This window comes from Typopeltis vanoorti, chromosome 21 (assembly GCF_054136105.1).
Source record: "Typopeltis vanoorti isolate ZY-2024b chromosome 21, IOZ_Tvanoo_1.0, whole genome shotgun sequence".
In the NCBI taxonomy this organism is placed as follows: Eukaryota; Metazoa; Arthropoda; class Arachnida; order Uropygi; family Thelyphonidae; genus Typopeltis; species Typopeltis vanoorti.
In genome coordinates, this window is record NC_143569.1 from 38,962,244 (window position 1) to 38,980,582 (window position 18,339).

Below are 18,339 nucleotides of genomic sequence, written 5' to 3' on the forward strand. Positions count from 1 at the left end.
TCCAATGGTATGAAAGAATGATGGGGAGAGAGCTGATCTTGAAGTCCTAACCTGAGTAGGATGGGATTATGATCTGAGTTAAGCTCTTCTACTGTCTCCAGCTGGTATTGATATTTGATGTTTCTGAGGATAACTATGTCTAATCTCCTCTCCTATGTATAATCCGCATCCAGTACTTGATGAGGTGTACACCTGTTTAACAAAATGAAAATCCTTAATTTTGATGTTCAGTTGGCTGGATTCCCAGCCACATTGGAATTAAGGGAAATGAGGGTGCAGATGCAGTTGCTAAATAAGCTCAAAATTTCTCCATGTACTGTTACTGTTTGACAGTACCATATACAGACGGTTTATACAATCAAAGCTAATTGCTCAATGGCAGTCATCATGGCAGGAAACATTAAACAAACAAATTATATGACATTAAACCTGAAATTAAGCATTGGCATTCTAGTCAACGAATAAAGAGAAGAGAGGAAGTTGTTCTCGTTAGGCTCCACATAGGTCACAGTCATCTTACACATTCTTATTTACTGAGAGCTAATGACCCTCCCATGTGTGAAAAATGCAATACACATCTCACTATTTATCATATACTGGTAGAGTGCCCGCACTTTGCACGAGAGTGGAATTTGTGCAATCTCATTGTGCAATCTCGGAGAGATTGCACAATGTTTTTAATTTTTTACAAAGAATTAATTTATACAAACACATTCGACTGTAATTTTGTTTATATGTACATACTGTATTGCTTCACTTAACTTTTGTACATATATATTACAAAATATGTAATGTTTTGTGATGTATATGTTCAGGAGTTGAGTACTAATGTTATTCATTAGTACTCAACTTTAATATTCTTTAATGAATTTATTATTCTTTAATGAATAATAAATATTATTCATTAGTTTAACTTCTGACCAATCATGTATTTCTGTAGTCTTTTGTTACCTTGTTGTAATTTTATTAATATGTAAATACCACGCTGCTAAACTTAATTTTTATGCATACATATTGTATAATAATTCCTCTTTAACTCTATGTATTATTGTAATAACATTTGTTGTAATCTTATTGTACTAATCTTATATGTAGATACTGCATTGCCCAGCTTAACTTTTGTGCATACATATTATGTACTATTTTTTTGACTAATTATGTATTGCTGTAGGACACCTTGTATATTTCTGTAACCTTTTTGTAATTTTGTTTATATGTAGATACCACATTGCCAAATTTTATTTTTATGCATGCATGTTGTATAATAATTCCTTTTTGCCTATTTATGTATGGCTGTAAAAACATCTGTTATAATTTTAACTATATGTAGATACTGCATTCCTTGGCTTGGTGTCTTGTACACTCATTTTGTTTATTTAACTTGTATTGTTGACAATTTTTGTATACTACTGTAACCTTTAACCTTATTTGTTGCTCTTCCCTCTGCAGCAGTTCTGTTTCTGTGTAGATGCTGCTTTGTGGAACCTAATTTTTGTACAGCATATTATTTACAATTTTCTTTAACTGCTTATGTATAGTTTTAACCTTAGTATGGCACAGTATGACCTTTGTAGTTTTTGTGCCAAATAAACTATAAACCAAACCAAACCAAACCTTCTTCATTCAAATGCAATCGGCCTCTCGCATACAATTCTTTTCTGTCCTCAAATGCTCTCCAAGCATCCCCATATTCCAATCCTCTCTTCTGACACATTCTGGCTATTATGCTGTTCATTACTACTGCTCTTCTGTTTGGCTTGTTGTCGTTATCATACCTGAACAACAACAACAACAACACACACACACACACACACACACACACACACACACACACACACACACACACACACACACACACACACACACACACACACACACACACACACACACACACTTTCCTCTTTGCTTTTTCTTTTGTACAATCTCAAGCATGAATTTCACATCTCTTTCCACCCAATTTATACTGCCTCTCAAACTATCAACACAATATCAATTGTTTAATAACCATTTACAGACAGAGCACTAACAACTGACTCAGGCAACCCAATTCCATTCATTCACGCCTCTCCAAGCAAAAAACTAGTCTTCGTGCCCCTAATAACTACATTCTTATGCAACTTCTGGGAATAATCTTGTTCTGGCCAAGTACTGAAATATTTCCTTTGTATTAATCCTATAAGACCCTTTAAGTAACTTAAATGTTTCTATGATATTCTCCCCTCCCTTTTTTTTTTTGCCAACCAATCAACTTTTGCAACCCACAAACAGTCAGTCTATTCTCATAGAGAGCATTCCACAGACCACCCACCATCTTGGTCACTTGCCTCTGGATCCTCTCCACATCTTCATCATCCTCAATAAAACCAACTGACCATGAGATTGTTGTGTCGTACATCCTGGCTTTGAATCTGCCATCTTGTTGGAACGTTATTTTTATTTAAATTATCCGTTTTTTTTTATTAATCGTTGGTTGATTCCTGCGCCACCCTATATTCAGATTAGTCTATATAATATAGTGGAATCAATCATCAACTAAATTTTGCAATCTCACTTTTCTACAGGCCGAAGTTAATATTATCATTTAAGGCTTCCGCAAGGTCCGATAAACTTTATGAGCGTTGCAATGAAAGAGAATCAGACAAACACCAAATTGGAATCAATAAAACAAAACATTTAATGCAGGGTTACATAACATGTACATTAAGTATAACTTTGAAAACAAAATAATGCAAATCAACTTTGTTGAAATACTCATAACATACATAAAACATTAGGCAACAGACATCCAGCTGTCAATTTTACATTCTTCCGAATAATTAAAAATGGTTCACACAGTTCAATGTTACAGAATCTTACAGTAAATATTCTTAAAGTAGAATTCTCTAATTCTCTCTTAGTCAACAAACACTTAATTCAATTATGAGGCAGTTATCACTTCAAGGGGGAAACACTTTAAAGCTCCATACTTCGGCAAATTTTAGTAGAACGGCACAGTTAATGTTAAGATATATCGGGCGGAGCGAACTCTTATTTCTTCACGCTGAAATGTAAAAAAATGGACTACTCTTACCGGGTTACATCCTTTGCACATTGGATTCACTATAGGCACACTTAAAACTGAAGTTAACTATCGCTATTCAAAAGGAATCTTCACTACACAACTGAAATATTAAACATAGAGCTTCACAAGTCTTGATGCACTCGTTTCAGGTAATCTACTTATTCCTTATTTTCTTCTTCGCATTAATTTCAGCTTTGCACTATTCTTCCTCAAAACAATTGGAATTCGATGTAATTTTAGAATTCCGTAGAAATATTCCAAATTGCCTATTAATTTCCTGGTCCCTTCTTAATTTATTTATGGCATTTCCAAATTCCCTTTACTGCCACCCATTACTTCACTTTGTGCTGTTCTGAATACTTCTCTCCTGTTTACTTTCGTTTTTCAATAAAATACCTTCATTCTTCCTGCCAAAATCCGGTTCTAGAGAATTCTAGAACTGGAGAATTAGAGAATTTTACTTTAAGAATAATTACTGTGAGATTCTGTAACATTGAACTGTGTGAACCATTTTTAATTATTCGGAAGAATGTAAAATTGACAGCTGGTGTCTGATGCCCAATGTTTTATGTTTGTTATGAGTATTTCAACAAAGTTGATTTGCATTATCATGTTTTCAAAAGTTATACTTTATGTACATGTTATGTAACCCTGCATTAAATGTTTTGTTTTATTGATTCCAATTTGGTGTTTGCCTGATTCTCTTTCATTGCACCGCTCATAAAGTTTATTGGACCTTGTGGAAGCCTTAAATGATAATATTAACCTCGGCCTGTAGAAAAGTGAGATTGCTGAAGTTAGTTGATGATTGATTCCACTATATTATATAGACTTATCTGAATATAGGGTGTGCAGGATAATATAAATTTCTCTATATTTGGATTAGTAATCAACCAACAATTAATTAAGATAATAAAAAAACAGATAACTTAAATAAGAACTATTTTCTAACAAGATGGCGGATTCAGAACCAGGAACTGACCATGTTGTTCTCTCACAAAAGGTGAGGTCACAAAGGCCAACTTTGCATCATCTGCAAACTGCTGTATTTCCCCAGTATCATTAACATACAGGTTAAGCAGCAGTGGCCTTAAAACAGATCCCTTAAGCATACCACTAGTGACTTTTCTCTTCTGGGATATTGCTCCCCCCCCCCCCATACACAACTTGTTGATACCTATAAGACAACCAATCTCTGATCCAATGCACTAGTCTAATATCCAGTCCCATCCATTCTAGTTTGATCAATTTATCATGCAGTAATCTATCAAAAACCTTTGCAAAGTCTAAGTACAGGCAGCCCTCGGTTTACGACGGTTCAGTTTATGCTGATGCACAATAACGGCGGATGCCTGCACGTGCTTTCTTACTGTAGTGTGGTCTGACTGAGAAATGACGCTAGCAGGCACTCTAGTGTTTGAGTGTTTACCGAGCTACTATGACATATATGTATCAAACCTAGTTTTACTGTTGAATCTACCTAATTGTTCTATTTAATTTTTTTTACATATATATTTAAATTGATAAAGTACGTAATTACATACAATGTCTGATATGAGAAGTGCAGAAAAGTTAGCAGAACTTGGTGTTAAGAAGGTGCAGAAATCAGTCACACTTGAAAAGAAGATGGAGGTGATTCGAAGAATGGAAGATGGTCAGCCACTTGCCAATGTCTGAAGAAGTATGAACTTACTTCCATTGACTGTTACTACAATTATGAAAAATGCAGTTTATGCCCGTTTTTTCAGGAATGGAAGTGAGGTGTAAAATGAGGACTGCCTGTATACAACTGTGTATCTATCTCCTCATTAAATGCTACTATCACCTTATTGTAATAAGTAAGCAGATTACTAAAACATGACCTCCCTTTGGCAAATCTGTGCTGTCCATCAAAGATAATATACCATTGTTGCCAACCCAGTTTTGGATCCTGATTCTCACCAGTCTTTCCAATACTTTAATCCCAACACACACACACACACACACAGTTTGGCCTATATGTTGACTAAATTTGAGTAATATATCAGAACACGGAAAGATAAGTAAATAATTATTTATTGACTTATTGCTGATATTTTGCTGTTATAACCAGCATCTTCAGAGCACAAAACACAGTTTGTCACAGTACGCGAGACTACAACAACATGGTGTAAAACTCAATGTAGCTTGGAAATACCAAAGCGCTTTACATCAATTTTTACCGAGGCCAAGTCCCATGAGAATGTTACAAAAATAACATATATTTTATGCTAAATTTAATATAAATAACCCTATGGGAATTGGCTGTACTTACTGCTTTAACTAAAATTTCCAGAATGTCAAAAACAAAGGCAATGCTTTGCCACCGGAACTTTGTATGATAGCTCTAAGGGCATAAGAAAGTTGTTTACGATTTAATGTGTATGAGAAAGTTGACAAAGTTCAGACAAGTTTCCGCTGCCCAACAAGATAGGATTAAAGGAGTGCACAGAGAAGAAGAAAGAACGGGTCGGTCTTAACAGAAAATCAAGGAGTCGTGCTGAATTCTTCGGGGATCACAACCCTTCATGCAAGATCCTGAAGAACGTGAAATAAAAAGGGACTGAGCTGAACATCGGGGTCGGTCGGCAATCAGAGGCAAGTGGCAGTTATCGAGGTCGGCAGTTAGAGTTATCGTCGTCGGCAGTTAGAGGCAGAAATACTGGGAGTAGGATTCAGAGGACCAGACGTTACGGTGAGCCCACACAAGATGAGTAAAATGGGAACGATGAGAGAACAGCCGATGTAAATACCCAAGCCAAGTGTCGGTCGGATGTCTTTTTGCCGCGGGAGGTCAACTGAAGCCAATAGCTGCAGAGTGAACTTCAAGCACAGGAGAATTTGTCCATATGCTGAAACCTTTTGCCTGAGCTATTCGAGTACCGCAGATTGTAATCCAAAGCCTGCCAAATCCCCGACGATATGCCGCTGAAGCAAGATGCTCTAGAAGGAAGCCTAAGACCCGAGATGAAAGAAAAGGCATAGGGACTTTAGTGTAAGACCTTTGATTGAGTGTGACACAGAGCCTCTGTAAGTTTGTTCCATCTTTTATTGTACATTTACTTTATAATTTAGGAGATATGTTATAGATGAACTGATAAGAATTAAGTTAATAGTAATAAGAAGTGTCCATTAGAGAGTCATTTGACATGTTAATAATTGGCATTAAATTTTTGAGATAACTTGGCATAGCTAGCTAACCTCTTTGTAAATAAATTAGAGTTTCAATAATTTGATTTAATAAGCAGAGAAGTAATTGAGTAATTATATTGTATGGTTATTTAGCATTGAAAAGAAAGTTTGTTTCTTTATGCTAAGTCTAACGGATAGGTAGAGAGAGAGAGAGAGTAACCTCCCTATCGTTTAATTAATGTACTTTGTTTTTGATGTAAATAAATGTGTTTTATTTATATGTCAATAGAGTGCCACTGATCTTTTAATTTACAATATTTACAATGCACTGTTCCTAAATAAACTCAGACTTGTGAGCAGGAAACAACTAAGGCATTAAAAGCATAGTTTAAGTACTTGAGAAACCACAACTGTTTATGTAAGCTTTATTGAAGGAATTTATGCTAGCAAGAGAGAGATCTACCGGATTTATTACTAAGTCTTATGCCGATATAGAAATACTGGTGGCGCAGTCTTAACAAATAAATTTTCCAGTGTTCATAGGCATATGACTAGTAAATGCGAAAAGTGGATAAACATAGTATGCAATAGAATAAGTAAGAAAGGTTATGAAAGCAAAAGCTCACTGCTAATTAGAATAAAGAGTTAATACCCCATCCACAATAATGCATTAGACAATTATTCATTACAGTGGTGCAGTAGCTTATGTTTACAATGGGACTAGTTTGAAAAATTGTAGCAGCAACACAAAGACTAAAGTCCAATTAGGCACCCTCTATGTAAAAAAAAAAAAAAAAAAAAAAGAGTGAAAGCAGGTACTAGTTATGTCTTAAGATGACTGTCTCCCAAATCTTAGACAAATTTATGCAGCCATATTTATTAAGATTCGGAGTATGTTTCAAGGCTTCTGTTGCTTCTAAGAACAATCTCTCTGACTTGTAAAAGCTTCTGTGCAGTACTTTTGTTTTTCTTCCAGTTGATCCTGTGTGCAAGGGGTATCCAAAGCATGGTCTGCTAGGCTCGACTTGCCATAGCGATAGTGTCGGATGTATCTTTTATGTTCACTGATGCGGGTCCAAAGTTCTTCCTGTTTGACAGTAGTAAGCTTGATCACACGAGCAGGGTACTTCGTAGACTCCTGGATGTGATAAAGGAGAGCTGCTATCCTTAGGTGAATGGATGAGAGTTGCTAATTTGACACACAGTCTGAATGTGCGTAGTTGATGTTTATTGAGAACTCTAGATATCTTTTCAGATGTGCCTTTAATGTGTGGGATGGGGACTGTTTTGTTGTAGTTCTCCATGGTGGATAGTGGGAGGGGGTTTCTTGGGAGCATTTAGTATTGGTCTATCTTATGGGGATTATAGTGATTGGCTAAGAAGGTGTGGCGTAAGTGAGCCAGTTCAGCAGCAAGGGCATTGTCATTGGAACAGATTGCTCTCTCTCTCTCTCTGTGGATTAGTGTTTTTAAGATACCATATTGTTGAGAAGGGTGTTGGTGCGATTGTTTGTGTAAATATCTCCCTGTATGTGTGAGTTTTCTAAAAAAAAAAATTAAAAATGATCAGGAACCATCTGGAAGACGTGTGATTAGTGTATAGAGGAAGCGAAGACAGTTATTAGCTTTCAGTTCCATTGTAAAGTGTATTTTTGGGTGTTGGCTATTTAAATGCACTAAGAATGTATCCAATGTGCCTGGGCCATGTGGCCAAATAGCAAGCACGTCATCAACATAGCGTAGCCGAAGTGTTGGTTTGAGAGTGGCTGTATTGAAAGCTAGTTTTTGCCAGGTGTTATGTAAAAGTTGGGTAAGGGGGGGGGGGGAGAAAGAGGGAGAGCCCATAGCTGTCCTCCCATCTAATTGTTTGTATATTTTCCCTTTCCATGTGAATTATCCTGCATCTTCCAGATGATTTCTTATCATTCTCAGTTTTTAGAAAACTCACACATACAGGGAGCTATTTTACATGAATAATTGCACCATCACTCTTCTCAACAGTATGATATCATAAAAATGCTAACCCACAGAGTGAGATCAATCTGTTCCAATGACCATGCTCTTGCTGCTGAACTGGCTCACTTATGCCATACCTTCTTAGCCAGTGGCTATAATCCTTATGAGATAGACCAAATACTAAATGCTCCCACTATCCACCATGGAAAACTACAACAAAACAGTCACCATTCTTCCACACGTTAAAGGCACATTCGAAAAGATATCTAGAGTTTTCAATAAACGTCAACTATGCACTGTATTCAGACCGTGTGTCCAATTAGCAACTCTCATCTATTCACCCAAGGAGAGCATCTCTCCTTTATCACATCCAGGAGTCTCTGAAGTATCCTGCTCATGTGATCAAGCTTACTACTGTCAAACAGGAAGAACTGTGACACATCACTGAACATAAAAGATACATCCGACACTATCGCTATGGCAAGTCGAGCCTAGCAGACCATGCTTTGGATACCCCTTGCACACAGGATCAACTGGAAGAAAAACAAAAGTATGGTTCAGAAGCTTTTACAAGTCAGAGAGATTGTTCTTAGAAGCAACAGAAGCCTTGAAACATACTCCGAATCTTAACAAATATGGCTGTATGAATTTGCCTAAGATTTGGGAGACAGTCATCTTAAGACATAACTAGTACCAACTTTCTCCTTCTGTATTTTATACATAGAGGGCGCCTAATTAGGACTTTAGTCTTTGTGTTGTTGCTACAATTTTTCAAACTAGTCCCATTATTACACCATGTTATTGTAGTCTTGCGTACTGTGACAAACTGTGTTTTGTGCTCTGAAGATGCTGGTTATAACACCAGCAAAATATCAGCAATAAGTCAATAAATAATTATTTACTTATCTTTCTGTGTTCTGATATATTACCATCAAAGGCCGGCCTGGTTGGCCGAGTGGATAGCGTATCCGCTCTCCAATCAAACGACTGCGGGTTCGAATCCCACTGTGGGCATGGATGTTTGTGATTGTCTGTGGAAATACTAGTGGTGGTAGGCTGTTAAGTTCTGAATTAATCAAAAATTAAATTAATTTACGTTTCCTTCAGACTTAACATGGGCTTGCAATTTTGAATCAATTATTGATGTACCAGAAAGTACTAGACTCTTGTAAAATTCACTAAAATATTACTAAACTGAGAATCCTTCATTTTATATGTGATATTATAGAGTATTGTGAATTGCTAAACTGCTTAAGTGTAAGTACTTATAAATTGCTGGCTGAAAGAGATAATCCGATTAAATAGAAATGCCAGAATCGAAACACGTGCATCATAGAGTACAGGTGCACCTTTTCGTAAGAAAATACCCCCCCCCACACTCATACGCGCAGAAGAGTAGGCTAAGATTTCTGTGTGTGGCGCGCAGTAGTGGGTGACGTCAGGTGACGCTGAGAAAATGGGAGGAGTAATCGATGACGTGCAGTGAACGTGTGGTGTGCAATTTAAAAGGCCGTGCAGCGCTTAGGAAGCTCTTGTTCACTTAGTGTTCTTGTGCTTCTGGTTCTTTATTTACTCTTGCTCTTGTATGGAGTTTTCGGGCAGTCTTGCTGATGTGTATGTAGCCTCCTCGTGGCGTCCCCTCGTTCCTCGCGGATTCGAGACAAGGATGGAGGAACTTCGCCATAGATTTCCCAACAAATTACCGGTCAGCGACCAGCCCAGCAGAAGGTATTCGTCGATGCTTACGGAGATGTCGTTATGATGTTGAACGAGTTCACCATGGAACAACGTTTAACCTATTTTCGGTGGCAGAAGTAAGTGCAGATTGAAACCTTGAAGAATACCTCAGAGAAAGCTGAAGGAATGTGGTATCAAAAGTAATTGTCCAGACGAGATATGTAAAGTGGCCAGATAATTCCCCAGCAATTGGTAACATACAATCCATGTTTTATTATGTGTATATGTGTATAGAAGAATGTATGTAAACTCTAGAAAGGACTTTAGAGAAAGTTTTCTTTGAATGATAAAGTAATAATGAGAATTTAAAGTATACATTTTTGGTCGTTTCATAATAGAAATACAATTTTATTAATACAGACAAGTATTTTACAATAAAAAACATATATTCAAACCTACCAGTTTGAATATACGTTTTTTCGCCAGACAGTTTGCTGGCGAAACTGGTAGGTTTGAATATATGTTTTTTATTGTAAAATACTGGTCTGTATTAATAAAATTGTATTTCTAATAATGAGAATTTTGAATATTTTAAGTAAATTAATTAAGAACACATGGTGCCTTAGAATTGTCTTTTAATGATAGAAAAGGTTATGAATTTTGTGAGAAGAAATTGTATAAGAGCACATGAAGCTAGTTTAGTAATTCAGCTAATAATTGTCCTTAGCATTAATGAATAAGTGTGATTCTTCAAGTGTAATTTGTAAGCCTTAATTGAAGTTCTTTGTCATGCATGCTAAGATAGATATAGAGAATCTAAGTAATTAGTGCTCATTCATTAGCAATTGCAGAACTTATTAAGAGTGAATTCATAGAATGTATAATGTTTCAATCGAATTAAATGTTTTGTTTCTTTTGTTTAACTGATGACTTGCCTGATTTTCTTCTCTGTTGCACTTGCTCATAAATTATGGACCACAGCGGGAGATTAAATTATAGAGAGGCTACGACTGCAAACGTAACTCTTAGTAACATAAGATTGTATGCTAAACTGTGTTCTGGTTCCTCGATTCTACACTATCTGTTAATCTAGGATTCGGGGTGGCGCAGTGAAAAATAAATTTTCCCTAAATCCGAAAAAGGAATTAGAACCAGTGTGAGACAAAGGATTAGGTATCCGCCATTAGTAATTCCTTTGGCCCACAAACCACTAGCATCGTTCTTGTAAGTATAGATCGGTCAAGAGAGATATTGAAGTTAAGAGAATTAAGATTGAAGATATGGTGTGAGGCACATTAGCATGATGTTAGATAGCACCTTGTAGCCAGTTGACAGCAGTGAGATGCCCCTATAGTTGCCCCATTGAGCCTTATCTCCTTTCTTATATACTGGGGTGATCAGCGACTCCTTCCACTTGTCCGGCAGCCGTTCTTCTCGCCAGATCATCAAGATGAGCCGGTGCAGCTGCTCCAACAGGACGTCCCCACCATTCTTCAGGAGCTCCGTCGGTATGCAGTCTCATATCAAGTCTGGTATCAAGTTCCATAGCCTTATTAATATGAAGTTTGCTTAATTCCTCATTCACAGTCAGTCTTTCCTCCTCATCATCCACTGCTCTCAAACTCTCCATGATGTCACTTTATGAATGAAATACCTTTATGGACTGTTCATTAAATATCTCAATTATATCCTCTACAACTGTTGTCCTTATACCATTTTCTCTGGTCAATGCCATCCCACCATAATTGTTTTTATTTTTGTTGGCTACATATTGACTCCATTGGAGTTTTTTTTTGGCTTCATTAGCTAACTGCTGCTCATACTGAACTTTTACTACCCTTACCAAGCAAGTCACCCTCCTTGCCTGGGTCTTTGTATTCGTCAGGAAATTGGTTATTACCACGCCTATTATGTTGCCTCCATAATGCTTTGTTTTTCTCTATATTGCATGCTTAATCTCTTCATTCATCTATTTCACACCTAACCTTATTTAACCTTCTGACCTTTGGAATGCATTTAGGCATTACTTCTACAAGTAAATTTTTAAGAGAAAGACTGTTTTTGGAATCTGCAGCTGGTCTCAAAAATCAGCCTAATTTTAATAAATATAGTTGCTTTTAACTCCCAAAATATGGGAAACACAAATACTCCGAGATTCCAGTTTACATCTGGCTGCTAACAGATGCCCACAGAGGGCACCCCCACCAGTTAGGACTCTAGTCTTTTGTCTATGTGTTTTACTTAGTTTTGTGTTGCCTTTGCACGTGTGTGTGTGTGTGTGTGTGCGCAAGTTACAAGTCTCATATTGTACTCCCTGATGATGACTCAGATGAAATATTGGATGAATTAAATAATATTTTTAATCATTTCTCAGTGCTGCTTCACTCCATTAAGCCTCTAACATGAGTTTCTCATTTCTCCCAGTATTTAAGATGCTTTTCCCAATTGAATGAACAAAAAGTTTTGTATCTCATTCTGGGAAAAAAAAAGTTAAATTGGATTTGAATGGTTGGCATATACTTTTATAAAAGGACCTCTGTGGTATCACAAGACTCAATGGAAAAAAAACATGGACCCCATGTTCTCTTTTCAGCTTTTGAAGTTTGCTATCAAAACAGTTGATATATGCTTTAATTTCAATAAAAAAAAGGCAATTATTTTCATGTGGGATAATTAATTTTAGAAATATTTTCTTCTCCACATCAGAAGTGGAGAAGATAATATTTTTTCCCTTTTAGTAGAATTACATAAGTATGGAGTAACTAAAGTTACACTATTTCAGTAATTAAGCTGTTAATCCAACCACCATTGTTAACAAAAATATATGACCTCACATTTTAGCCTCAGTAGTCAGTTACAGCCAAGAAACTTTGATTCATATAATCATCATTACTGTCAAAAAGGGAAAAAAAACCAAGCATTCTAGTGCACTTTGAACTATAATGATCAAACATTCAAAAATACCTGCTTCTTACTTTTCTGCTGATACCCTCTTTATATAGCTTCTGTGGATTCCTTTATGTTCCATTACTCCATTTCTCCTATTCTATGAAAATTCTCTTTCATATTAATTTGGTGACAGCTGCTTGCTGAATTATATATCTCAATCATATTCTCCTCCTCCTGTCATTGAGGATATAAATTTTCAAGTTGTATTTCCTCAATCTTTCTTCATATCCATCATTCCAGGGACAGAACGACACCTTATCCAATTTTGTCTGAACCCTTTCCAATATGTCCTCATTCCTTGAAAATTAGTTGACCAAATCTATACAATAATCCATATGCATGCTGATTAAGACTCATATACAGAAGAATGATAACCTCCTTACTCTACATATTAATGTCCTCCAATTGTTATCATTATCCATTGTGATGTCTTCACAATTTTACCAGGGTACTCCCCTAATATCAGGTCCTTGTCCAGATCTGTGTATTACCCAGAGATCCCTAATTTCTTCCATCTCCTGCAAAATATCCATATCAAATGTATACTCTGCACCCCATGTTTGACCAAATTCAAATCCATACATTTTGAAATGCTGAATTAATAATTGTATATACTTCCCCCAATCCTACACTTATTCAAATCCTCCTGTAATGCCACAGTATTGATCTAAAGTTAGTTCTCTTTAACTTTGCATCATCCACACACAACAGCATATTGTCATTTAAACCTCTCCAGTATGATTAATATACAAGTCAGACATTAATGTCTCCAAAATAAACCTATGGGGATCACTCTAATGGCATTCCTCTTTTGGATATTGTGTTCATACACAATTTGATAATATAGTCTTGGACAGTTGGTCTCATGGAATTTGCAGGGTTTCTCTTCCTGCCACCTTCATATATAGTTAACATGCAATTAATAGCATAATACAAGGTGTGACGATTAAATTTCCAGTATGCACATACAAAAATTATATTTGCTTACCTGTAGGTTAGTGGTTGTTCTCACCTTTGAAGCAATCCCTTTGTGCAGCAGTGCATTTAATTAGAAATGCTCTCATTATTACAGACTTTTTGGAACTTGTCTTCTGGAATGTTTTTTATTACTGTCACCACATGGCATCAGATACCAGAAAACTTGCATCCTTTCAAGGCATTCTTCAGTTTTGGGAAGTCATAAGTCGTAATCTTTCCGAAGTTTCACATGCTCTGTGGGTTTGCGGTTGCTCAGTTATTTGTCATCTCTCACATATCTTCCTGTCTCTCTTTAAACTTCTTATGCTACTCAGATACACTTGACTTTGTCATGGCATCATCACCATAAACTCTTAATCCATTTAAAGTTTCACTTATGCTTTTGCCTAACTTTGCACAAAATTTGGTGATAATGCACTGTTTTATATTCCATTCAATTAATTTTTTTACCAAAAGCAACGAAACGAACATACTTGTGCTATTGCATTGTGCTATTGTCCTGAGTCATATCAAAACAGTATGTTTTGATATGATATTATTATTATTATTATACACCTCCAGGGAGTCCAAAGACTCATCGAGGGAGAGTGTGCCAACAGCATCGAACGATTGGTCCCCTTCTAACTACTAACCGCGCTCAAACTTACTTAACTGAGCCATTAGTAGCAGAGGCTCTACCAATCGACCAACCTTTGCCGGCATATTCCTTATGCTGGCCACTCGATTTGATTAATATCCTCAGTTTCCAGAAGTATCTTACGATGTGAGGTGGCATTGTTATTAATAAAAATTGAATTGTTCTCTTACAGCACCACAGAACAATCAAACATGACATTGAAGTACTTCGTTGCAGTATCGTTCACCAGTCATAGCCCTTTTTCTTACAGCTTTTTCCAGCAAAACTTGTAACTTGGTGCATCATTTAAGAATAATGCCTCCCCACACCATGACCCCTGCATCACCATATTTATCCCTTTCAAGAACATTATCGTGATGGTAAGCAGTACCACTTTCATTCCAGATGGAAAGACTAAAACAATTCTCATATGTAAAGAGTACATTAACCCTTTGGTGTCATGTCCAGTTTTGATGGACACAACACCCCTGAAAATGTGCTTTATGATGTGCTGTGGATACAGGGATGCACAATACAGGCCTTCAGGCGTATAGGGCTACTGGTCATAGACGTCTTGCTGCAGTTTGTCAAGATATCAGCACACATGCTTGAATGGATCAGACTTGCAAGCTGACCTGTTTATGGTGCATCGATTACACTTTGCTATTATAATGAAAAACCATTCAGAAAAAGGTTTCTGAATGCACAACAACCAAAAATTAATTCAGATTCGAGGCTATTGTTCGTAATTCTTTATGTAAATGATAAAATTATATGTATACCAAAGAATTGTTTTAAAATAAATTTCTTTATGATTTATTATCCGTAAATGTTTGATTTGTATACCTATTTTATATATCTATATACCCAGGATCGTGTAACAATTTCTCAGGTGAAATGGGGTTGCGAGTGGAAAAAGTTTAAGAAGCGCTGGTCTAGATGATGCCTTTGAGACATTACAAGGCATCCAAGTTTGCAACTTTATTCCTTCACAAAAAATGCTTCCTTCAAATACAGTTCACTTATGCAGCCTTTTGCCTTTTATCCTGTTGAATGCTATCACATGAACCCCTTTGCACATGATTTGAAAATTTTAATGTGTACCCACTTTCTTCTTGAAATCTTCAGTTTTATACAAATTGCTGGAAGCTGATTTGTCTGCATTTGCAGTTGTAATCTTCTTGATAAACTTGATAGTGTTCGTTCTTAGGGTTTGAACACCAGTGTGTATATATATGTATGTGTGTGCATGTTGGAAGTTTTTTCCCCACTTGGTTAGGCTATAATAATCTCATCTTCTCATATACCCTCTTTTACCTTGCGGTGTCGAGGGTCCATTGATCATTGGACCTCACTCCGTTTACAGGCTAAGGTGGTCAGCCTTATGCCCCGGTGTATCCTATGGCCTGTAGTGTTGAGTTCTCAGGCCAGTTTGCTTGCTTTGCGGGATGAAAACCCCCAGAATAAACTGGGGAAAAAACCCTGCTATCCACGCCCAAGACTGGCTAACTTGGCTATGGCTGAGGAAGATCCTTCAGCTCCTCACGTTACTGACGGGAATCGAACCTAGGACACTCCTTCCCCAGGCATATGGTTGCGAAGCGCATAGCCACTAGGCTAACCGTGCGGATGATTCCTTGTCTTAGTATCTGTCATTATGGGAAGTGCCACTACCTGGACTGGTTTCAACCTTTATTAAGGTCTCATCAGTGGAAGCCAGACCCAGAGGTGGTGATATCAAGGTGGAAGCAATGGAGAATTAATATTTACCTATATGAGTTGCCAAAAGGTGTCTCACCTTATTATTAAATTACTCTGGATTCAGAGAAAGATGATGGAAGTTTTTTCCCACTTGGTTAGACTATAATAAGTTTAGTTTAATCCTTTATCCAATTGTAAGCAAAGTTTGTGCCTGAAGTATCTTCAGGACTGAGGCAATTCGTAGTAAAGGTGGACCAAGCTGTCATCACTCCTTGTCTTAGTATCTCCCATAATGTAAAGCATATCTCCTTGCAGACATGTATAATGCTATGCATTAAGGGAAGGGCCACTACCCAGACCGGTTTCGACCTTTATTGAGGTCTATATGTGAGGTAAATATATATATATATATATATGTATGTATGTATATGAGGTAAATATGACTTCTCCATTGCTTCCACCTCGTTATCACTACCTATGGGTCTGGCTCCCACTGACAATAAAGGTAGCGGTTCTGTGCAGTTGGTGGATTAAATGGTGGAGAGCAGAGTGCCCTCCCTCGATGAGTCCTTGGACTCCTTGGAGGTGCCACATAATAATGATAATAATGATGATAATAATAATAAATATTGAACACTAAGTAACATTGAAGGAGAAGATATGTTTGTTTTTATTATTATTCAGGCCTCCATGGAGTCAAAAGACTCATCGTGGGAGGTCCTTCCTAAGAAACACAAAGGCTATCGAGAGGAGGTCCCCCTAAGAAACACAAAGTCTATCATACCACTCCTTGAACTCATTGACCGTTCTCACTCTCACCACTCCATCAGGCAATGCATTCAATGGTTCAACCACCCTCCATGCAAAGAAACCACTCCTCACCCTCTTGCTCACAGTTTCCTTTCGTAATTTCAATGGATGGCCTCTTGTCATCACTCCTTTCTGCTGTTCAACCAAGTGAAGGAACTCCCCAGTGTCAACCCTGTAACCACCTCCCAACAGTTTAAAAGTCTCAATCATATCACCTCTCCTTCTTCTATCCACCAAACTCTGCAGTCCACATTCCCTCAGCCAATCCTCATAACTATCATTGTACAGTCCTGAAACCATCTTTGTTATCTGCCTTTGTACCCTTTCCACAGTTAATTTATCCCCTTCAAAATGGTGTGAAACAAACTTGCGTGTATTGTTTTAAACAGTGTTATCACAAATGTTGAGAATGGAACCAACAATGGAAACAAAAGATACACACAACCAATTCTCCACATGCAGCTTCTTGTACTATTTAAATGTAATGCAGTCTATTGAACTGTTAAAAAAAAAGAGACTAAAATACTTGCAAATGTCTGAAACTTTCTTATAAACAATTCTTAAACACAAATACTTCTCAGGCAACTCTTTGATCAATTCATTGTACTGATATACTATCTTTTCAGCTTATTTTTCATTGGTGAGATTAACATATAAAGAATATGTTTATAGACTTGTTCTTGAATAACAATAGATGGATTCAATTTTAAATTTTATTATTGATTCTTAATGCTATATATTTTAAATAGCTTCATTTATTTATAGTTTTATAATTATTTTTTAGGCTGCAGCAATGCTTGGTCGAAAACAGAGTGTGAGAGGTGAGCCAATTCTTGCTGATTATGGACCTGATGAAAGTCTTAATGAAAATGCAGATATTGAATGGGTAAACAAGGTATTATCTTGGTGTGATTACTGTCAATATCTCACTTTTAAAATAATCGTTAAATGTTAATATATGAGGTATGTGTTTTTTGATACAAACATGCATGTATTGTATCACACACTACTTTGTTATATAGAGGTCATGTTCAGAATTGCCTAATTTCTTAATCTTGTGACCTTAAGATTTGTTTAACTGGATTCATGAGCTGATCTAGAAATTTTGAATGAGAGGTGTTGAAGTAAAAAATTTTTAAGGGAAAGCCTTCTGCAACCAACAGTTTATTATTATTATTATTTTAGACTACCCCAGAGTCATCAGAGTTAAACGACTTGTTTTTGGAGGGGTCACCTTAAATAACAAAGATTCTATTGTGACTACCCTTAAATACATTCACTATCTACACTCTTAGGCAATGCACTCTATGCTCCTAACATACTCTTTCCAAAAAACTTACTTTATACCCTCTTCCTACTTCCTACTTCGTTTCATTTTACCACATGAAAAATTTCCCATGTCAATCTGGTCAATGCCTCTCAACACCTTTAATATCTCAATC

At 36.7% G+C, this 18,339-nt stretch overlaps 1 protein-coding gene across 1 annotated transcript in view; it reads left to right on the plus strand.

Moving 5' to 3' along the window:
- na (sodium leak channel non-selective protein na) overlaps positions 1 to 18,339 on the plus strand; it is a 1,005,813-nt gene that overhangs the window by 13,837 nt on the left and 973,637 nt on the right. Inside the window, exon 4 of the mRNA XM_090411658.1 lies at positions 17,682 to 17,792. Within this exon, the coding sequence (XP_090267784.1) occupies positions 17,691 to 17,792 (102 nt within the window). The 5' untranslated portion in view covers positions 17,682 to 17,690. The remainder of the gene's footprint in view (positions 1 to 17,681; positions 17,793 to 18,339) is intronic.